At 41.2% G+C, this 23,293-nt stretch overlaps 2 protein-coding genes across 3 annotated transcripts in view; one reads left to right on the forward strand and one right to left on the reverse strand.

Annotated features, from left to right (window-relative positions):
- Positions 1–1,257: 1,257 nt before the first annotated feature.
- Positions 1,258–8,357, reverse strand: ccdc12 (coiled-coil domain containing 12). The gene is made up of 7 exons (XM_070835663.1): positions 8,235–8,357; positions 5,578–5,645; positions 2,681–2,760; positions 2,415–2,476; positions 2,288–2,322; positions 2,117–2,193; positions 1,258–1,594 (listed from the first exon to the last, which is right to left on the reverse strand). Exons 1-7 carry the CDS (start codon positions 8,352–8,354, stop codon positions 1,515–1,517), a joined length of 522 nt encoding a protein of 173 aa, XP_070691764.1. The 5' UTR covers positions 8,355–8,357; the 3' UTR covers positions 1,258–1,514.
- Positions 8,358–10,018: 1,661 nt separating this feature from the next.
- The window catches only part of nbeal2 (neurobeachin-like 2), a 33,766-nt gene continuing 20,491 nt past the window's right edge, over positions 10,019–23,293 (forward strand). For both annotated transcript variants that reach the window (XM_070834688.1, XM_070834689.1), the window contains exons 1-14: positions 10,019–10,564; positions 17,133–17,221; positions 17,409–17,573; positions 17,915–17,996; positions 18,384–18,496; positions 18,742–18,824; positions 19,501–19,586; positions 19,700–20,003; positions 20,139–20,245; positions 20,660–20,746; positions 21,709–21,792; positions 22,037–22,135; positions 22,367–23,022; positions 23,140–23,272. In XM_070834688.1, the coding sequence (XP_070690789.1) occupies positions 10,490–10,564; positions 17,133–17,221; positions 17,409–17,573; positions 17,915–17,996; positions 18,384–18,496; positions 18,742–18,824; positions 19,501–19,586; positions 19,700–20,003; positions 20,139–20,245; positions 20,660–20,746; positions 21,709–21,792; positions 22,037–22,135; positions 22,367–23,022; positions 23,140–23,272 (2,163 nt within the window). In that variant the 5' untranslated portion in view covers positions 10,019–10,489. The remainder of the gene's footprint in view (positions 10,565–17,132; positions 17,222–17,408; positions 17,574–17,914; positions 17,997–18,383; positions 18,497–18,741; positions 18,825–19,500; positions 19,587–19,699; positions 20,004–20,138; positions 20,246–20,659; positions 20,747–21,708; positions 21,793–22,036; positions 22,136–22,366; positions 23,023–23,139; positions 23,273–23,293) is intronic.

A 23,293-nucleotide genomic window follows, 5' to 3' on the forward strand; every position in this document is an offset into this window, starting at 1 on the left:
TTCTGACAAGTGATAACCCTTTATCATTAGATTATCTGCATGCAGGAGTATTTATTCTTCCACTCTGAGTGCCAAAACAACCTCTGACTCCCTCACAATTTGATGCTTCCTTGAACAACAATATCTCAGTTTCTTAATTTTTATTAAATACCAAAATCCAGGATTTATCTCATCAGCCTCTTCAGGCTTTTCTGATCTGATGTGATGCTGATTTTCTGATGATCGTCAGAGTATTAAGAGCAGCATCGTGTTCAAAAAGGCTAAACAAGCTTCTGGAGCCACAGTATCAACACTTGAGTTTTTGCAGTCTTAATCATCTTGCTATAAATGTCTGTAGTTTGTGAGCTTCATCTCCAATGTTGTATACTTTTGAAGGTTGTAGTGTGTAGGAGAATCTGTTTTGTAGCAAAGGTATGGGCTATTAATCATCTCAATGACACTTGAGTCACATATTAATGTAGTTTTTGTGAAGTTCAGAGGAGCAGTGAATGAACGCTTTGGGTTTCTCTTTAGAGCCTTAATATTTTGCCTTTGGAGAAAGAAGGAAAGCTTTTGAAGGGAGAAGGTGGCCTTGTATTAAGCGTGGTAATATGATGAACTGTGCAATATCCTCCTTAATGAGGAGACAGTTTGGGCCTACGTGGACAGAAGATGCACTTTATTGTGAAAGGAGTGTTTCAGTTCAAAACAAGTATTTAGGTGCTTGCAATAGATATCACTTGTGAATGTCATACCAAAAACATCGTATTGTTATCTGTTCATCATTGTTCCTCTATTTATCACCCATTGAATCAAAACTAGCCTTTGATTCAAGTGTAGCAAGACATTAATGTTGCAGTAACTACTATAGCGGTCATAGGTCACTTTATGATGATTAGAGGGTGGACTTTCAGATAAGTTTCTGAATAAATATGATGTATTTAAAAGGTGTATTTTCTCTTATTGGCTGCCCGGCAACAAAACGACTGAAAAAGTCCACAGGCTGCATAATCACAACATCCCTGGTTCAAATCCAGCATGGGAGGTTTGTTGCATTTCATGTGTGGCTCTCTACTGTACCACCACACATATGGTTGAATGATACCATAACTGAAATTTCTCTACTGCATCTCCTGAACATATCTATTGGGATCTATTGGGCCAGTTTGGGAAATGTACTGTACACGTGACATAAAACAACATATACCAAGATTTTATCCACATTGCCCACTCCAGCTTTTAAATAACGACAAAATGCATTAAGAAAATAACCAGGCATTTGAAAAATTCACATTATTTTACTTGAAAATATAAAATATTACAGCAAAATATTGATGGTTACATTAACAATGCACCTCAATTAACCACATAAACAGAACGTACTAGCATACGTAAAGTAATATGCAATGATACAAAGCAGGAGTCAAAGAGAATATGACGACCTGACAGGAAACAGCATGGATGTGACGGTACAGTCCCAGTAAACCGAGTCCATCCCTGCATAGTCTGTTTTCTTTATCTGTCACATCGTGGGTTCAGTCTGAGTCTCCCTCCTCCTGTCCTGCTGCTCCCACCACTTCAGCCAACTCTTCCTCTCTGCCTCGGAGACGATCCCCTGGACACACAAACACTCACGGTCAATGTGATTCCTTCCTTCATTCCCAAGTTACATGTATGTTTAGAGCCTACATTTCGGCCATAACTCTGGCTAAGGTTATTAGGTGGTTCCTGTTGTCACACTAACGGTACACTCTGCTGGCAAGCTGCAAAGTAAAATCAACAAAGTTCTTTACAATAATATTAGATACAGCCCCCTGCCATGTTTAATTTACATCAAAATGTGCCTGTAAATTTTTGCACAGAAGGTTAAGACTAAATTGAAAGGAGTGACTGTTGGCTATGTTACCACAAAAACACGACTACCTGCACTCACATACCTATTTTTAGAATGTGGATCACACATCAGAGGAAGAATCACACCATAGATCTTATCAGAGGGCCTCAGGCCTCTGTGGTGTTTGGAAACCTCCAAGCAATTAGCCTAAAAATTCATGCCTGCCTCAGACACGCCTGTTTCTGTGGTGCCAGGGCAGTTCAGTGATAAAAAACGCAAAAACATAAAATGGGAAATACTTACGGATGAGCTCAGCGATGGCCCTCTGGGTTCTCCTCTCCAACTTCTCCAGTTTCTTTGCCACATCACGCTTTAGATCCCTAGATACAGAATAACAATGTCCAGACAATGTCAGTCGCAACTCATCTTTCATTGTACTAAGATTTTGTAAGATCATTTTCAAAAAGGTCTTACCAGTCTGGTTTTCTTGGGGCAAGATTGGCCAAATCCTGAGAGAAAAAAAACAGTTGAATATGGCAGCTACAACTACTTTGCTTCTTCGGCAAAAGGAAATCACATTTAAACAGAAAGGACTTCTCACCACTTCTTCAATGATGGGCTCCGGATTAGCTGCTTCTAACTGGTCTTTTACTTTGTCCTCCACTGCAGACAAAGAATGTTTATCATCAGTCAGAAATTATATGTGATGACAGCAGCAGGAGTCTGTGAGCTAGGCGTCCTCTAGTAGCTGACCATGTTCTACAATCTCCCTGGAGGCAATGTAAAGGCACTGCAATGTCAAAATCTAGTCTGAGTGAATGTTTTTTTCATCTTTTTTTTTTTTTTTTTTTAAATCAGAGTTCTCACCTGATGCAGGTTTGGCTTTGGGAACTTGCCTCTCCTTCAGCTCTTCATCCTCTGGGGTGTAATTTCTCAACTTCAGCTCCCTGAGGAAGGAAATACGGGGTAATGTGATTCTCCTTTTAGTGGTAGGACAGAAAGGAGAGTGCAGTCTTACTCCAGGAGGTGGCAGTATAGGCAAATACATTTCACAAGACATTAATGAGCGTAAAGGACCATCTGCAAACCCTGCACAGCTGCACGCCTAATGTCTAGAGGGGGTCGGGTATAATGTCCCTCTTTATTCCTATGAACACGTCTGATTAACATGTTCCACCTGCTCCTGGGCGAGGACTTGAGAGCAAAAAAACAGCTGAGGAATGCTTTCCTTGATGTTGAATTATGCAGTCTTTCATCACATCTCCAAACAGAGGAATTCTTGGCAAGCTTAGCTGACATCTCTGCAGATCATACAGAAAGTCCAGAGGCAGAGGTAAACTATTGTCTGACCAAGCACGGACTAAGAGAGCTATCAGCTGTTGTGGGCTTAACATGGATTTGTGATGAAGCTCGAGAGGGTACACTCTTGATACATTCATCACACCCCTGCTGCCCACAGACAGACGGATGCCTTGTATGGGTATGGGCAGGAATGCTGGTCATGTTCTGTCTTTGGCTGACTGAGGTCCACTCCCAGTTCACACATCCCTCTCTATGCCTTGTGAATCTCTCATGAGGGAGGATGTCTCGGTGGAGGAATATGCTGATCTATCCAGCTCTTCGTGAAACTGAATTTTCATGCTGCTCATAATTTTTGGATTCCCTGTCACCATACAAATGGCTCCCTGTATCAGTGTTTGACAATGTCTTCCTCTGTGTAATATAAATAACACAAACTGTAACACTAACTATATAAAAATAATGAAATAAACTGAAGGGAACTGCATCAATCGTTATTGAAAAGATCAAATGGATTAAAAAATGGATTTAAATAATTTTGCCCAGCTAAGCTCCACAGTCAGGGCTTAACAAAGTCCAGATGCCCTGACTGCAAGTCACACCAAGTTTCTTAGGTTGGCTCTGGCTTCTCAGCTGCCTTCTGAAGCCAGAAGGCAGTCCAGTGCTAATTACAGGCCATCATTTATCAGCCTTCAATTGATCATATTGTAACGAAAAAGGCCAGTGAATCATTGAAATAAAGTGTCATTCTCAGAGAGCCATGAATATCCACGGGAAATTTCATTCCAATTTCGCCATTGTTTATCTTTTGTACGAAACTGATATTTGTCCTATTGGTAACAAGATTTAGACAATAATGTGCCAATTTCTTTTTGACATTTCTTCTGCAGAAATTGTGGCATAAGAGGAAAGTCAAGGCGTCATCTCAACAATAGGATATAAAAATGAGGACCACGAATAGAAAATGTAATGGCTTTGGCCACATTCTTTTTGTAAGATCTCTTGTCATGGATAAGTATTGGGGTTGCAAAATAAAAGGGTCAAGAGGTCACCAACATCATTAGGCATCATCCTCTGGGGACCACTAATATCCAAACCGAGTTTCACGCTGTTCTAGCGGGTAAAGAGATTTTGACCAAAGTACAGAGGGGAGGACAGATACTGAAAAACATTTGCCTCAAGTCTCACCACTCACCGTACATGAACATTTTCTGTCTTCAAAGTTTGACATCACTCCTTTTTTTTTTTTTTTTTTAAACAGTCTCTTAGTTTAATGTTTAGAGTGTTTACACATTTCTGTTTCAAGCACACTGTGGCATCAAAGAGAGTCAGTGATAAATTCAGAGCTCTGACCCAAGTGTGGCCCTCTGAAAATGTTTAGAGTGAACTGTGGCTGAGGAGGAGGCGCGGCAGAGTGTTTAAATGTTTACAATGATATAAAGCTACCTGCCCCATTCACCAGAGCAAAAATAACTCCAGAGAGCTTTTTCATTTACACACGAGCCACAAAGATTGCTAAAGCTAACAAATAATTAGTCCGTATTTTAGAGGCTTTTGAACTTCCTTGAATCTTATTTGCTATTTCCAAGGACTTTGACATCTACTTACCTATCTAAATATCTCTAAAGAAACGTAACAAGTTGCATGGTGCTCTGTGGAATAGGTTTGGAGGAATATAACACACAAGGAGCTGAAACCAAAGTTCTACTGCTTGGACATCTATAACTTGTGGATCATTCATTTAACCAGCAATAAGATTAGGATAAACAAGTTGATTGCTGTGGTCTTTCATGACTTGGTTTTGCAACTTGATCTGCCATGAAATTTTAATATATTCACAAGATATGTTGCACTCACACCCTGCTACAAATGTGTGTTTTGACTTGGCAAAACAGAGATAAAAAAAAAACAACAGCCCAGAGTGCGTTCAACATTTATCTTTTCTCTTCGCTGACAAATGTCTAAACTAGGCCTTCGAAGTCTGCTGCTATTTTCATTCTCATGAGAGAGATCTGTCCTGTTGGACTGGAGGAAACACAGCGGCACTCCCTCAGTGCCGTCAGCGCACAGTCATTAAATATAAACAATGGAAAAAAGGTCCTGTAGGACAGGAAAGATGGCTGCTCCTTCCTACCAACTAACACACAAAGTTGAGTAAGCTGCAGGATATTTGAGCAGCTAATAGCACGAGGCTGTGATCCAGCCCAGTGTAAACACTTCATCTTACGACCTCCACTGAGACATGCACTGTGTTACAAGAAGATGGTGTTCAGATAAAGGGCAGATAAATGATCTGATGGGTACCATATCAGTTTCAGTTCCGTTTGTGCAACTTTAAAAGCCTCAGCTAAAAGAGTGAGCAACACTTAGCGACGGTTGAAGAAAGCATGACTTGCTTTTATGAAAAAGATGATTTAAAAACAAATAAATAAAGGCCATTTTTGTGTGCCGTGTGATGAACCAACCTGTGCCTCTGTTCAGTAGTCTCATCAAGTGAAGCTTTTTTCTTCTCTGGTTCATCTTCCTCTCGCCCCTGTTAAGATATCATCATGACATTGTTAAATCAACTTCAGTCTACCATACAGTATTCTAAACGGACTAGCATGGATTAACATTGCATTCTGTAATGAAGAATCACTGAATTATTAAACTAATACTGACAGTCACATGAGACAAAGGTGACCTTTTCAAAAATGTACCTATGCATCAGCCCGAGATATCTGACACACTCACAGTAAATACACACTGGGTTAACATTTGCAAATAACAAGTTTTTATTTTCAGCTTGATTATTTTGGACTTTCTGCTATTTAGGAGATAAAGAACTTAAAAAAGCTCCAGCTCCAGGACTAGATGTAAAAAAAAGCCTTTCATGCTATCTGAATAACCACAGCGTTTCAGACTGCAGCCTACACAGACCACATATAAACAATGTGGAAAATAAATCATGTAACCCACTTGCAGAAATTCAGAAAAAAATAACTGTGACCTCAAGTGAAAAGTGGTAACAAAGGATATCGAACTCCTCCCAACTTGCATTTTCCTGAAGAGACTTCCTGTCCACCTGCTAGAACAATTCAGGGGACTGACTCATTCTTGAAGTTCAGTACAAAAAGAAAACAACCCCCAACTTCAGGAATGTCAACAGTCGTTTATCAAACATTGCTAGCCAAGCCAGCATGCCTCTGTTCATCACCAGCTTAGCGAAACTTACTCTGGTCTATTGGCCGAAACAGTGGCTTGCACATTTAACACAGTTTCCTGTTGCAAGAAGAATTCATATCCTGAGGTGAAAGGTTGTCATAGAGGACTGTAATAACTGTGTAATGTTCGGTGGTCCAACACAGACAGCCAACCTACTGATGAGGAGGAACGACTGAATCTCTGGTGCAACAACCTGCTCTCAGCCCAGTAGAGTATCCGCATACTCTCTGTTGATAGGAAATTTTGCTGGTACAATTATTTTTGGCAAATATAGCTCAGCATACAATGCGATCTTGATAATAATTGATAAAATAAAATCATCAAACACTTACTACTTCCTACTTTCCTACTTACACATACCTTACATCTTATTGGTACAGTGTGTGGTAGTGGCCACAGAGATGTGCTGTTATTTTGTTGTCTGGTTGTTAGTTTAAAATATTTGTTTTTCACAGATTCCAAAAGTTTTTCCTTTGCACATTTCATGCAACTGAGCTCTCTCCATTCCTCTTTTACAGAAGTAAAAGTTCAGTTTTCTCCGCTGTCTTTTGACTAAGACAGTTTCTCAATGTTGCACAATAATAAGCATGTTTCTACTGGCACACCACAACATCAAGTTTACAACTGTGTGGCATAGGAGAGTCTTTCTCTTGTGTTCAGTGTTGGTTCCTCAGAAAAAAAAAACTAAAACTGTCCCAATGACCTTTCATATTTTCATCAATCTCCCATTATCCAGTGAATTGATTAGAGTATATGACTGTAACAAATGTTGACCTCAATGATGATGAGCATTTTCCTCTCTTTCAAAGAGCTGAATACAAATAAATAAAATCACAACTGGTTTGCTCACACTGTGGCGTTGATGTCATATTGATCAATTCTTCCATTACTACACTCACGTTGGTGAGCACAGTGTGAAAAATACTTTTCTACCAGATTAGTTATTGTTCTAATTAGCTTCAGAAATATTGTAGATGGTTAAGTAGAAACAAATCCCATCACAACTATAAACAGCTATATTTAATGAGATACATTTGCAAAATAGATATTATATTCTTCAGAAATTTACTGATTATTTGAAATTCCCCACTATCAGATTTTCTTTGACTTTTTTTTGTTTTTACAAATTCCCTAATTTCCCCATCGGAAAAACAGAATTGTGCTCCAGTATATTTCAAGACCATTAGGAACAGTGGAAGTCCTACATGTCTAGTGTATATCAAACAAACTATGCCTTTCTCATGTGTGTGTGTGTGTATATATATATATTATTTTTTTAATCTAATGATTCTTATCACTTTGAAGAAGGGATCGTCTGATCTTTCATCCCTGCAGCCACCATCTATCCAGAACCTCTGCCTGTCAATAAGATAGTGATGTGCCTTAGAAGTTGAAAGGCTTGTTTGAAAATGTGATTCCTGTGTCATTATCGTATTTCACAAATGATCTATGAGCTAACTTACTGTGATTAAACTGTATACTGCCTATAATATTGTGCATGCACCATGAACATGTAACTTACATCAACAAAACTGGGACTGTAATTGTAAACTAGCCAAGCAAAACTAACATATTAATTATGACAGAAAACTAGAAGTTTAACTACTTTGTTATTGTCTCAGAGAGAAATCCATTCAAATTAGCTCCGGAAGTTAGCTGCACAGGCAAAACCAGACAAACTCCAAGCAAGCAAATGTTGCGCGTAACCATATCTGAATTAAACATCAAAATCTAAATCCTCCCACAGCACAACAACAAAGCCACAAACCGAAGTTAGGATTGATTTGCTGACTACACGAACATGCTAACATTAGCTACGAGCCAAGTCGGCTAACGATACCTCACTAACAAAATGAAGCGTTTTTTACGCGCTATATTGCATTTATCATCACCAAACCCCCCCTAACAAGTCACTTACATGAAGTTGTTTTTCTCTTAGTGCTTTTAGCCTGTCCTTTCTCTTCAGGGCCTGCTCCTGTAGTGACCCAACATTTTTCTCCATGTTTATCTCACCACGCGGATCTATTCGCTCGGACATCCATTGACGATCCTGACTGAGGAAGTAAAAACGACCGTCGAGCACATCGATGGCGGTGGCCTTTTGCCTGATCATGTGACATTGTTGTGTTTTGTTAACAAATTCCCTGGAAATCATTTAGGTTGATTGAATTTGAAGCATTCATTTTCAAAAATCTAATTCCCATTAAAGATAATTTTAGGAGAGTTTACAAATTTTAAGCACAGACAAGCTTATGTTTGGGTCTAATGAATGTGTTGGCACATGGTGTGATACTATAGGCTGGTCTATAGGCTGGTTTTGCCTATCACCTATATAACCCCACTTGTGGATTATTAACACACCTATACATTAACGGGAGTACACAGGACAGACAGTCACACTGTCCCGCCTGTTGATGGTCACACTGTCAGGTCCTGGTGAGGAATGTAGGCCATCGCCATGGAAATACAGCTGCCTCGAGCTTCCCTGCGTCCATCCTCCTAATGACCAACATTAGCACATGGCAATATCAACCTGGTTGTGTTAAAGATGCTAACGAGGTTAAATATCTTAACACTAAATGGATAACACAGATAAATCAGTCATTTAAGTCAATGTAGAGACAAGTTAACTCCTGTTATAGATTACATATATACCCTGTAGCAGATAAGAAAAAGTTATTCATACAACAGACATCCCATTTGTCTGGAAGAAAAGGTGCATTTTCTCTGCTTTAGTACAATTTTGAGTAATTGACACTTTACAAGTGGCAAAGCACATGATTAATTAAAAATATGATGCTCATTGACTTACAGAAAGATCACCCAACTACATGAAATAGTCGGGGCCATAAACATGACTCGTCTCTATAATTTATTTAACTGTTGAAACTCAGCATATGGTTTTTTTAAGAAGTGAAATTATGTGTCTCATTTTCAGATAAATGGACAAGCTGTTTCCAGACCACCACGACCACTTAAAACAAATACTTCTTTTAGGTTGATGGACAGCAGAGGTTTTCAAAATGAATACTTTTAATTTTGACACTTGTGCATACTTCTACTGCACAAAAATCTACACTTTAAATAGAGCAATGTTTTGAATGTATTCCTGTATGTTACTTTCATTATCAGTCTGTGTAGCCCTCCTTTTGCTTATGTAGGATTATTAATCATAAATCACCACCAGGAGCATACGACAATATGTGCAATGGTCATTTATTACAGCCTAATGTGGCATGAAGAACCATCACAAGAGGCTGCTAGAGTCTGAAGTTCACTTATTGACTCTCTGTGTGTCTTTATGTTATCAGTGCTGAATGTTGCTTGCTGTGCAAAGTGACAGCTTTATCCTCAGTGCACAGAAATTACACAGCAAAGGATTTTACTCAGAAAATTACGACCACTTGCACATATGTGGCCATAGGCTGCCTATTCTGTCTCACATTCTGCAGCATTTTATTGATGGATTCATCTTATTTACTTGCGTTTATCTTTTTATTACTTAATAGAAAAAAATATATACATATTCTAATCCTACTGTTGCTAATGCACGTGGCTGACCTCCAACTTTAGAGGAGTCCAGGAGGAGGCTGTATCCGTGTGTTTTGTGTGTGTGTGTCTTTAAGAATACCAGTCTACCTGTGAGCGTGATCTACAGTCAACTCTTCACTGTATTTCTTGCCTTGTTAATAGACTCAGACACCAGTTGATGGTGAATTTGCTCCTGCTCATCACACATAACTCAGGACTGTAAACCTCTGCTGACTGGATCCATATTTGCAGCGGAGTCATATCTTGGTGTTGAGCGGGTGGCATCTGTCGCTTCCGTGGGAACTCTCTCCAATAGGAACCATACAGCAACAAGCTCGCTTTAAATGCGGACATGGGTGTTTCTCCAGACGTGCGTTTCCACGCATTTTTGTTCCTGCTTTTGCAATTTCGACAGTGATCGCACCGTGGCCACATCCACGCCGTCACTCTGATAACTTTGCGTGTCGAGACAGAGAGCACTTTTGGGAGGATTATTTTGGCAGAATTTGCAGGAATGGTTCACAGGAGCGTGCTGCGTCCTGCCGCCTTTAGGAAACAACTTCAAACAGCCCTGACTTTGACCACGCTCGTCAGTTTCATGATTTATTGAAAGAAAGAAAAAAAGCACGGTGGGGGGAGATAATGAGCAACCACAAGGGCGGCGGGATGCCATCGAAGGAAAGGCTGTATGAGCTGTGGATGTTATATTACACAAAGGTGAGTGCAAGTGCGGAAGAGCTGGCGGTGACACCTGTTGTTGCAGCAGGTCCTCCGCCTGAAGTTTCTAACGTGACCCGCAAAACACATGATCATGGTGTGTGTTTGTGTGTGTGTGTGTGTGTGCGTGAGTGAGATCTGCAGGCTGCTGCAGCCGTGTTGTGTGTCCTGAGGTGTCCGTTTGCTGTAAACGCTTTCATGAGGAAGTAGCTTATTTTTGCGTGTTTGCTCAGTAGCTGTTTATTTACCAAGAGGTGGTGGCTGCCCTGTGCATACTGGAGAAGGACACAATGTCATATCATATGACTGTCACCTGGGGTTTTAAGTTAGTAAAAGCAGGAAGTATCACAGGTATTTGAAACAGATTAACCCACTTAATGAAGTATGTTTAATCTTGTACCTGCCATGCAGGTGTCACTGAAGCTACTTCCTGTTCCTGTTGCTCTCTGTCCGTCCTCAGCTAAACACATCTGAGCCACAATGGGTTTAGTATTGTTTATGGAGCTTGTTTTATTACTCAGGAAAAGACCACATTCTCACTATTCGCCTGAACACATGTATTTGGTCTATTACTGCTTTAGTTCAAAAATTAAATAAGAAACATTGGTGTGGCCTTGAGTGTGGTATTTTGTTCTCAAATGTTGCCCCCTGTGGGTGTGACTGCAGCTCATTCATTTGGTTGTTCATTAAGATGCAATGCTTTGGTAATAATGATGAAAACAAATCATAAGTAGGATATTGCACATGCCTTCATTCCACGTCTCCTCTTGTAGGAGAAAGAAAGTTTGGCTGTGAATACATTATTACTATTTAATGTGTTTGCAATCTGCTTCCATGCCCGAGGACAGAGAAAACAAGATGAGACATCTTTCCATGTTTTCATGCACTGTATGTTCACTGTGGGGCATTAAGGCTCCTCTTGTCGTCACAGTAGATCTAACGGGCTGGTGTCTTAACAAGGGTAAAGTATGTCATAGACTAGGATATTTTTCACCACATTTCTCCTTTGAATTTTGTTTTAATTTAGCACTTGGCTTCATCTCAATCTAGTAAACCAGACAAAAGCGATAAACGGGGCAAAAATGGCCTAAATGCATTAGTGACACATGAGAACAAAAAGCGTATCGCCTCTCACAGAATTTACTCTGGGCACATCCCAGAGGAAGTGTGTTTGTAATCTGCCCTGTTACTTTCCCTCTGGGCTGCTGTGTGTAAATGTATTGAACTTTCTTGGTTATGCCACAGACAAAACAAATAATCCACTGCTTGAAAGAGCCATGAGTGTGTGCTTGTGTGTGTGTGTGTGTGTGTTGTGTCTCCTGACTCTGACTGTGACAGATGTCTAGCATCTCCATGTGCGAGACGGCCTCCTTATTAAGCTTCCTTGGCTCCCAGTTTTTTTTTCAGCTGCCCACAAGGCTAACGGAGTGAGAATACAATAGTGTCATTTTTATTCACATTTCTTCATTTCTTGCCAGAGAATGACACATAGATTTCTTAGCTTTCTTGAAAGAAGAATTTGCGTGTGTGAAAATGACTCGCCCTCATTGCCAAGCTGCGATGAAGGATGACGGAGGACAGCGAATTAATTGAGCCCAGTGTTAGACGTCACCACCTTATGTGACTCAGGGGGACACAATAGGCAGCAGAACCACTAAAGAGAACAATCACCTGCCTCTCCTATAAACATCAACACGCCACTGTATATAACGTTTTTATTGATTGCCTGTTTGTCAAGTTGGCATAGACGGTATCTTTTTTTTTTTAACTGGATATATCCCATCTCTGATTCACAGACCTTGTTTTCTGATTGTCACACATCAGGGAAAGTTTTGACTATTGCACATGAGACAAACTGGACATGAGACCTGAACGTTGTTTAATAGGCTTTGTGTTAGTGCTGTCAACAAACCTTTCCTTACTGGTAGTGGCCTGACACACTGTTTGAGTCACAAAAAACACTCCCCTGCAGCTGTCTTTACTGTGTGACACATCTGAATTTAAGTCCGTGCATGTTCAGTCTTGTGTGTCTCTGCTGATGACACTGTATTTCCTCAGACTTATTCATGTAGTTGTTTTAGATTTTATTCAAGGTTTTTCCTACATTAATCAGCCTGTGTATGCAAGAAAACCCCCGACAGAATCAAATACATGTTAGCTCAAATATTCAGTAAACTTATATATTAAAGTATGGGAGTTTACAGTGAAAACTGTGACGAATCCTAACAATTGATTACAACATGTTTAAATACACACAGTATCTCAGTCATAGTTCTGTATCTGTTATAAGAAAGCAAAACTTGCTCAGGCTTGTCTGTGATAAAGGAGCACTGCTTCCTTCGATTGTGCAAGAAATTGCACACACCCTTCGCAAGACTTTGAGAACAGCTGAGATTCAGTACTGATGTGAAATGTTCAAAACTGAATTGAAAAGTTGGCCCATTTTGCTGCACAAATGACCAAACAAAAATCCTGGCAATGATAGATCAATTTATGAAATGTAAACATGCAATCTTCATTCACTAAATGCTTATCGGCTATCAGGTTTTTGCAGTTTTACATGTGATGACAGCTTGTTATGCCAAGCATTGCTCAGTGCGCATCAAGACCTTCATATAATGAGCAGAGCATGCCCATCTTTTTCATCTGCTGGAGTTAGAAAACACCTTACCGGCACAACTACTGAGGTCCATATCTCTTGTCTGAGAATACGTTTCAGACCATCATAAAATGTTCATGCCTGACAGATGTGGACGTATACAGAAAAGGCTAATCTCAGCGCTGAGGGAGTAACATAACCTGTCAGATCATGTCATCCCAAAGGGCATTGTTTTTAGATGTGCTTGTTCTTCTCCACCATGTCATAATACAGGAACACTGTAAGACTGTAATATAACAACACTTTAATCAGTTTTGTTACTTTTAGGATGAATTTAACAAATAATTAATAAGTTAATTAATTAAAAATTGGCCAGTTTAGTTGAGTGAAGGAATTAATTATAGATTGTTAAAATAGTCGTGAATTAATTTTCTGTTAATAGCTTAACTGACTAATCAGTTCAGGTGCTGATGGTTGTGAGTAACAGCAGTTCAATGAAGTTTGTAGAAGGTTTCATGTATTTGTGAGTCAACTATTCAGTTCACTTCATTTCAGCAAAAGTATCAAACAATCCCTCCTTTCACTTTCACACTCATGAGAACTGGCGGTTGTCTTTGTCTTATGTGAAAGTAAATTCATTATTTCAGGGTTTTGGGCTGATATTTAGACAAAACAAACTATTTGTCATATTGTTAGAAATGTTTTCACATTTTTTAACCAAGCAGGATGTGCAGTGAGAAAGTCTTAATGTACCCTCATGAGGTCAAGAAAGAGTCAACTGCCTAGAGATAACAGTCCCAGGACACACATGGGAGCTTCTAGATGTCATAACTCTAGATGAAATGAGAAATGAAGCAGTTGCAGTTGCAGTTGCTTAACAACAGTGTGAATACAGTAAGCTGACAGGCCAGCAGAGAAATAGTGTGTGATTATACAGGGATCATTAGCTTGAGAGACTGTTGGAGGGACTAATTAAAGCCTGTAGTGGTAGAAATGGACCACAGTGACAACCCGACTGCCACCCATCCACAGCTGTGAAACCACCTCCTCCTTTTTGCTCTGAAGACAGAACAAGTCACATTTCCTGGCTTTTGACACAGAGGCGCCAGTCACCCTGTTGTGTGTTTGTCTCAATTACCGATCATGCCATGATTCACGTCAATATACCACACTGAGACATGCAACAACAACAGCCGTCCTTGCAGCTCACCATGACTTTCCTATAATCCTTGAGATTCAATTCCCTCATGTGCTTCGATCTCCCCTGCTTACCAACAGAGGGGCCAACCAGGAAAATCAAAGTGCTCTTTGCTTTCACTTGTGCAGGAAGCTGGAGCGAAGCAGAATGCCAAGCAGCAGTGAGCGGCACAGCTGCTTGGCCATGTGCAGAGAAAACAGAGATAAATGGCACAGTTTATGGGGGTTGGTACCTCATGGTTGCTTTGTGACATCTGCTCTAATAGTGGCTTTAATTTGCCTCTTTTTTTGCGAGGACACACATTCGCCAAATCCTTGAGCTAGTTGCTCGGGGTGAGCAACTAAAAGCAAAGGATGTGTCATGCTAGAGAGGTGTTGATCAATAGTAATTTTGTAAGGGATGATTTTTGAGGGCGCAGATATGAATCAGGACTTCTAATTTTGCTGCAGATAAACTTAATAATTTCCCCTGGTTTTACTTTTCATTCGCAAACGAGATTCACTTCCTATTTGTGATCTCATTTTTTTATTACACATTAAAAATCTACCTGTGTAATTATACCTGGCCAAAGCATGTGTGCTTGACAGGCAATGGAAAAAAATGTATCCTCTTTTCCCATAAAACTTGAAAGCAAAGCTTTCAAGGCAGTGATACAGAGTTGTAAACTCATAAATTCCAAATCACGCCACTTAATTAACCCCTATTACTGTGTTTCCTTGTACATTATGAACTCCAGAGAGAACTAGATTTGATGACGTGTCCTGTGCAGGGTATAATCATCAACAATGCTGGATTATTAAGTGGCATCAAGAAATATATTATATCCTCAGTAATGTCGGGGAGGATTCAGTCATTCCGTTACTGTATTGAAAATAAAACAAAGCTGAAAGGGTGTTGCAAATATTTCTGTGTCCTTGCCTCTTAAATACCTGATTGTCCAGATGTTGGAGGCACAAAACAATGGGTTGTTTACAGCTTCCTTCCCTTTTTTTACAGAGTACAAGCAGAGATTTTTATTTTTTTTCTATAACTTGATAATCAGATTTTATATATAAATCTTACAGTTACGAGGATGTACGAGACATATGAACTAAGCTCTCTCAGGATATACACTATTCCTTATATTATGACATTAATTGCTTCAGCTAATCGCATTTTAGTCTGTGTGCTCTTACACATCTCAGCCAGTGAGACACATATTCCAACAGAGAGGGCTGAAATTTAACGTTTCTCCTGTAACATCATATTGTGTCAAATTTAGAAAAGCATGAGAGCAGACCTAATGCCTTATTGTTGCTGTAGGAAGTTTTATAGAGGCCTCCCTCATATCTGCTCATAGCTAACAGTAGAAACGAAGAGGAGGAGTATGAAGGAAATAAGCTTTAGTTAAAGTGACATGTCATTTCCTGGTTGATCACTTGACGTTGGACAACAAGAAAGGAGCGAGGTGACGCAGGGGGGGGTTAGAGGTGATGTGCAGCTTCTGAGCTGCTGACTGAGGACGACATTGAAGTTTCATCTGAGACTGGGTTCACAAGAACCTGGCACCCTGCTCAGCCACATACAATGAGAGATGGACTGGCTCATAAGTCAATGCCAGTTGGTAATGTACATTTAACTTTAATGCAACATTCCAGAAGATGTGGTTTCACAATGTTTTCAGACTGAACTGTATTAGATTTCCATTTCCATTTCTCTTAGTAGAGGAACTGTGACAATTAGCTACACATTAGGCATGCAATAAGCTAGAACACGAAGTTACAGCATGTAGTGTGTGTTGGAGCTCTGTGCTTGAAGTTTTGTTATGGTGCAGCGCACTGTGCATTGCTAATTTTTGGCCTATTTGTTGGCGAAGGGGAAGCACCTGATTAACTGTCATACCATGTGCTGTTTACGGTGCTGTATGATGTTTGTGTACAATGAGTCAGTTAGTCTGCAACAACTCATGTCTTCCTTCACCCTGCCTGCTCTACGCAAGCAGCAACAGGGACTTTGTGCAGACTCAGCTAATCGCAGTGTTCAGGTTGTTCCATCACACAGTACATCAGAGAACATTTCGAGACAGTCTTTGTTTTTGTAACACTGGGCTCCCAAGAGCAGCACCTTCTGTCTGAATTAATGCATGTTTAAAAAAAGATCAAAATTCAGTTCAAAGTTGACTATTCATTTGTGTTATTTAGTCTATGTGAGAATGAGAGTGACGTGGGAGTGGCAGGATTTGTTGCACTGCAGAGGCTGATTAAAGCTGAGATAACGGCTGTTGTATGTAAACATCCTAGTACAATTAAAACCATCTTCATTTATATTATAAGGACGCGGTAATGCAAGAGTGCCCTGTTAAAGACAGTGACATGCCCACAGGGAAAAGTTGCATGTTAACTGCTATCTGCTGAGTTTACTGAATGTTAGATGAGAAAAACGGGCTTAAAAGAATGGAGCATGTTGACCCTTTTTCTTTTAACCTCCCTGTTTTGAAAAAGGAAAGAATCGGCTCATGTGTTCCTCCCTGTGAGTTGCATCTCTTTGCAACATCCTGTTACAAAAACACATCATGTGGTTCAGACAGTGCCATGTTTTCAGCCACAGTGTGTCACAGATAAATGCTCGACCTTTTTAGATAGTACTATGACAAGTGAGCACAACCAAAGAGTATATTCCACTGATAGATTTATTTGTACATACAGTATTACTCACTAGCACTGCACTTTGCATATGCCTGGAAGGGTCAAGGCAATTTTATTGTCTCACATGTTGTTTCCTCCCTCCTGCAGAAAGATGTGGGTTATCTGCAGCAGTGGCTCGAGGCATTCGTGGCGTCCTTCGAGAGGCTCATTGACGTGCAGTCACTGGAGCCTCGGAGGTGAGTAGTGCCGTTAGTTGTTTTACACAAATCGCCAGAAGCTCCCATCGGTTTGTGTTCCCCAAAGCAGGATGAACTATGACCTCTCGTAGAGATACCATTTTGACATGTTTATGGAATGAGTAAATACAGCCCCCATTACAACGCCCTTTGCCTCTTTGCTACTGCCTCCTCTCCCCTCTCCCAGGCTGGAGGAGTGCAGCTCGGAGGTGCCCCTGCTCCCCCGGGACGTGCTGGTGTTCCTCAGCACCCAGCTATGGCAAAGTGCGGTGCATCTCTCCGGCATCGCCGAGCACAATAGCACCACGGCACACCCCCTGCTCCTCATCAAGTTCTTCATCATTGTTTGCAGGTGGGGGGCCCAGCCTGCTGTGTGTCCACTTCATCAACATAAACATATCACATAGTGGAAGTGTTGTTTTAATTGAAGTGATAATAAGATGCAGACAAGTGGTAGCACACCTTGAGGTAATAGAAATTAGACATTCTGACAATTATTTAGGGATAAAATAATATTCAACATACCTACACCTATATATAAAAAACATTTGGTCTGCAACTCTGTGTCAGGAAGTTGTGCCTTACACTCTGTTCATTCACTGTATTTCTCTTTTTACCTAAAATGGCCATATTGGGTAAGCATCAGGCACATTTTCTTAACACTCAAATGCATGAGTTTCTCTCTATTTCTAGGAATATGGAGAACATCGACCCAGAAAAGACCCCTGGTTTTGTTTTCGAAACCATCAAGCTTTTGAATTTCTGTTTGGGCAAGGTAAGGCCATTATAAACTGTAATTCAAACAGGGCACAAATGTAAGTGATGTATTCTTGGGCTCAGCTCTATTACATGCTCAGTATATCATACATGAAAAAGATTACTTGTTGCCACTTAAGCCAAACTGTGCAGTGATATACAGTGGACAGACAGTGAACCTATGCAGAATGTGTTCTCTTTACAGTATGTAACATCCTCACACAGAAGTAACAGAACTAGTTTACAGTGAAAAGAGAAATGGGTGTGTAGCTGAACTTCTATTCATTGTACAGGAATGTGTGTGTATTTGTTTGAGGTTAAATGAAAGTCAAAAATAGGTGTATCTGTGTTGCTGGTGAATTACAGATGAATATGTGTTTTGAAGATGAATTTTTATTTTGTACAGCTAAAGACGGGACAAGGGGACCAGTCGTCTCTGCAGCAGGTTGTGCAGTATGGACTTGTGCTGTGTGAGAGTCTGTTTGACCCTTATCAGACGTGGAGGAGACGCCTGGCAGGGTGAGTGTGTGCTGTTGTGTACCCTGGAGATCGCCTGTTTGAATGTGTGGGTGGTGGAATTCAGACTGAAGACTTAAAGACTATCATGCATTTAACATCTTACCCAACCTTTTGTGGTAACAATGCCTTGTTGCCTCTAAGCCTTGAATTCAAGCCTCATTCCTGCCAGCAATATTATTGACTGACTGACTAGGCGTGATATGAGTTGGAGTCAGTGCGGTGACTCGAGTCTTTGTATGTTACAGGGAGGAGGTGAGCTTGCTGGAGAGGAACAAGTATAAGTTCTCCCCGCTAGCCTTGCCAGAAGAGCTGCCGGCTCTCTTCCATGGTGAGACACTCCCTTTCGTCAGCTCTACCACTCTGATCTCTGTGGAACCTCAAATACCACAAGAATCAAACTGTTCCTTCTGCTTTCCAAACACAGCTTAGATCTGTCATCTCTGACTCTAAAACTTTGACCTTTCGTTTCCTCTAAACCTCCCTAGTAAATTATTCTTTGCCATGTGTTTGATATTGAAAAATGAACTGCTCAGTCCAGTCAGTCAGAATCTTACTTTTGGGGTAAAAACTTAATTATTTATCTAATTATCAGATTTTAATCACCAGAATCCAAGCATTTCTAATTATAGAAGCCCATTTGATCAGCGAGCACTAATCTATAAGCCATGTGGGAAATCTCAGCCTGGACAAGTTTCAGTATGTCCAAATTTTAGGAGGATTATATGGTAATAAAGTGCTTTAATTGGAAACATTAAGAGCTAATTGTGTAATACCTAGCCAAGTAGCAAGGCTTAGGCTGGCAGTGCAGGGAAATGTTTTAGTGGCCCATGGTACCATGAAAATTTGACATATTATTGTTTACTTATTATTATATTGTTATCAGTAGTACTTATGTTATTAATTTGTTTAGTCAATCACTGACAGCACTGTGTTCATGTTTTCTTCATTGTGGTTAAGTAATAGCATGCATAACATTGCTTTTTGGCTTGAATAAATGTTTGCAGCAAGTCTTCAGGAAAGCGAGCAGATCCCGGAGTTCCTCACACTCAGACTGGTTCATCTCCAGGGTGCTGTCATCAGTGGAGGAAAGGTCAGCTACCCTAACCGTCCTCTTCATCAGTGATTATTCCGCCATCTATGAAAACACTACAAGTGCCAATTAAAACTGATTACAGGGGAGTCACTTTGTCTGTATTTTTTCAGAAGAATGGCCTTCTCTCCATCACCCCTCACTCTGTTGAGGACCTGTTCTCTGTTCTGCGAACGTGGTGCTGTCGGATCTCGCCTGAAAGCAAGGGCACTGGGCTCCCACGGATGGCCTTGCGGTGTCTGACCGCCATGATCCACCTCCTGCACTACAGCAGCCCTGCAGAGCGGCAGGTGGGGATCAGGACGATACTGGAGAGCTTCTTCCAGCTTCTCAACTGGAACCGTCCGCTTAGCAGTGAGCAGCAAGACAGGCAGAGCTGGGAAGACAGCCTAATCTCCCTCCAGAGCCAAATGCTAAGTAAGAGTGTGGCCACTTGGTTTCAAGCTTAGCTTAGTCCTTTTTTTTTTTAACCTCTCTCAATCAGTAGGGGAGTTCAAATGATTGATTTTCCCAGTGTAATAAGATGAGTCACATTCTCCTTGTCAATTTTAGCTGCTGTTCCTGAGATCCTGCAGTGCTCTGACAGACCAGTCCTGCAGGCTGTGTTCCTCAACAACAACTGCTTTGAACACATCCTCAGGCTCATTCAGAACAGCAAGGTCAGACCCCTGTCAATCTAAAATGTGTCTATCTGCTCTGTCAGCTCTTTAAATCGGCCCACTGTCAGTTGGCCTGCCTCTCAGTGTGTCACCTTTTTTCTTTTTTTTATCCATGTCATATCTGTTTCCTCTTTTATTTGCCTGAATGCCACATCTGCTATCTAACCTCTTTATATTTGGTCAATGTGAAATATCACAAAAATGAATACACTTCAGTTCATGGTTTCCCCTCACAGCTACAACACGTGTCCCACTGTAAAGAGACAAGGATCAAACTTGTCTCCAAACCTCTCACAGATGACCTTTTTGTCTAATTGTCTGTCTTTTTGTCTTGTCATGTCTTGTCTGTACGCGTGTGTGTGTGTGTGTGTGTGTGTGTGTGTGTATGCGCGCCTGCGTGTATATGTCCTGTAGCTCTTTCAGAGCGACAGGCGTAGGCCGGAGAGTGAAGTTGTGTGTGACCTCACTACATGTTTACTCACAGAGGTCGAAGTGGACCAGGTACTTTCCCCCACTTGGTGATGATATTGGTCTGTCAGCAGGAAACTCAGCCTTCTCTTCGCTCGTTAACTGCTCTGAGCTATTTAAACAGGAAGCCTTGGGCAGGAAGTCTGGCTTACACTCATTGTAAATAAAGCAGGTAGAACAGTAACAGTAAATGATAATTATCTGGAGTTCCCTTTATATCTCTCATATCTGTCCCTCTGGAATGCAAATTCACTCACATCTAATGTTACATGTGATTTACTGTTATTTTGGGCTCGTGTTTGTTCTACTTGAACCCAACTTGAAATGCACTAGAAGACGAGCTGATGTTGGCTTTGCACACATTGAAAAGTTAAGATTGAGATTATCAGATTGAGGATTATTTGGTTGGTTTATATCGAGGTCATAATTAGAGGCTGAATTCCCTGTTGACAACACTGGGTAAGAAGAGCATGCTGTGTTTTTCATCGTGTATGAAACAGTTGCTTTTCAATGCATGTCTTTCCTTCTTTTCCTCATATTTTGGCTGTCCTGTTGTGTGACCGGTTGTGCTTGTATGAAAAACCTGGCGTTGCTTAATGTCCAGCAATAATTGCCGGTTGCCTCAGTCTTTTCTTTGGTGGTTGGCTTTGGTTTTTGCATGCTGGGACCTATCAGTAATCAACAAAGAGGCGATTGTTTAGCGACTGGTACAGCAGTTCACTTACTTTGACCCAGTCTGCTGCAGCAATTTTGGTGTGGAAAAAAGAGAGCTGTACTGTGCTGCTGTGCTGTACTTCCTCTTGTGCTTTACAGATAATCAGAACAAAAATCCATTATTCATTCGTTTGGTGAAAGATAACCTCAGAAATGATTTGTTATTCTTTCCGGTTACTTGTTACTACTAAAATTTTTCAGGCTTTTGGTGTCAACTCATGATGATGCAGATTTTCAGTCTGCAATTCCACAATCAACTGCACCTCTGTATTTTGATGTAGGTTTGGGAGAAAGGATCCGACAGTATTACAGTTCATGCCTTAGGTGTCCTCACAGCGATAATGAGTAACTCACCCTCCGCTAAGGTAAGGCCCCTTTATGATCATCTATAATCAAATCAAATACCCTTCATACTTCTGTACGTGTATCATAAAGTATATTGTGCCGTGATGGCTTCAGTGCCAACGAAAATGAGTGCCTGATGAGGAAAGCTGTTTTCCGTTTTTAAGAAATCTCATTGTATTCCCTTTCAATGTATGGAAGTGTGCCAGCTAGTTATCCCCTGTGGAGCAGCTTTCTCCAGCCTATTTCTGTCTCCTTCCCCCTCAGGAGGTTTTCAAGGAGAGGATTGGCTACTCCCAGCTGTTTGACGTGCTGAAGAGTCAAGGTCAACCCACCAAAAGGCTGCTGCAGGAGCTGATGAACATGGTGAAACACATTCCCATATTATCCCCACTGATTGCAGAGAGAGCAAAAGTCAATTACATAGATAGATAGATAGATAGATAGATAGATGTACTTTATTGATCCCAGACTGGGACATTGTATAATTAGCTCTCATTGGTGACCTTGTGCTTATTTAAATTGTGTTGTATTGACCATGTGATCGTGTCTATTTCTTGTCTGTCTGTTTTTGTCCTTCTCTGTATTCTCTGTCAGGCAGTGGAGGGCCAGCATGCCCACGCCCATCACCTTGGCATTAGTAATGACCAACCATTGCTGCTGCTTCTGCAGTGGCTGCCTGACCTCATGGGTCAGAGGGACCTTCAGCTGCTGGTGGCCCAGTGGCTGGCTGCCGTCTGTGGTGGCTCCTTATCCTGTCGCACTGTGGCCGTGGAGGCGGGTATGGTGGGGGCTCTGCTGCAGGTGCTCTCACAGCCCCAGAGTTTAGACAGGCAGTGTGCAGACGCCCTGCTGGGCCTCCTGCAGGACCTGGGCTCCCTGTGTCTGAGACCAAAGGAACTGAAAAGCCTCCTCAGACTGCTCAAGATGGATCAGGACAATGACGCTGTGGCGGGGAGGCTGCATCCATACTGCACTCGCATCATCCGAGTGCTCTCGGCCATGGCGGCCAGAGAAGGTCAGGACAGCGCCTTGCAGTACTTTGATCTTACGCCCCCCATGGCAGGTATCATGGTGCCCACAGTCCAACGCTGGCCAGGCAGCGGGTTTGCCTTTCATGCCTGGTTCTGCCTCAACATGGAGTTCCCCTCATCTCACTCAGAGTTCGCCAACAACCGCAAACCTCCGGCCAACTCTGGCACAGGGGCTCAGCATGACATGGGAAAAGGGCCACGCAGGAAACAGCTCTACAGGTGAAGGGAGAGTTTGTGAGAATTAAGTTGAATTGCAAGATTTATATATGTTTATTATTTATATTTATATATATGGCTGTATATAATTTTTGACAGAATGTGTTTTCTTTTGTAAAGTTTCTTTGCAGCAAGTGGAACTGGGCTGGAAGCCTTCTTCACCATGGAGGGTGTACTCGTGGTGGCTGTCTGCACTAAGAAAGACTACATGGCTGTCGCACTGCCTGAGTACCCACTAGCTGACTCATGCTGGGTGAGTCTGGACACAAATAGT

The sequence above is a fragment of the Pempheris klunzingeri genome, chromosome 8, assembly GCF_042242105.1.
Source record: "Pempheris klunzingeri isolate RE-2024b chromosome 8, fPemKlu1.hap1, whole genome shotgun sequence".
Classification (NCBI taxonomy): Eukaryota; Metazoa; Chordata; class Actinopteri; order Acropomatiformes; family Pempheridae; genus Pempheris; species Pempheris klunzingeri.

Excerpts from the sequence above, each read along its gene's own strand:
- ccdc12 (XM_070835663.1), bottom strand. The coding sequence starts at position 8,354 with ATGTCCGAGCGAATAGATCCGCGTGGTGAGATAAACATGGAGAAAAAT. Across the intron at positions 2,477-2,680 it reads CAAAGCCAAACCTGCATCAG|TGGAGGACAAAGTAAAAGAC; the intron begins GTGAGAACTCTG and ends CTTTGTCTGCAG. Across the intron at positions 2,194-2,287 it reads GCCCCAAGAAAACCAGACTG|GGATCTAAAGCGTGATGTGG; the intron begins GTAAGACCTTTT and ends TTCTGTATCTAG.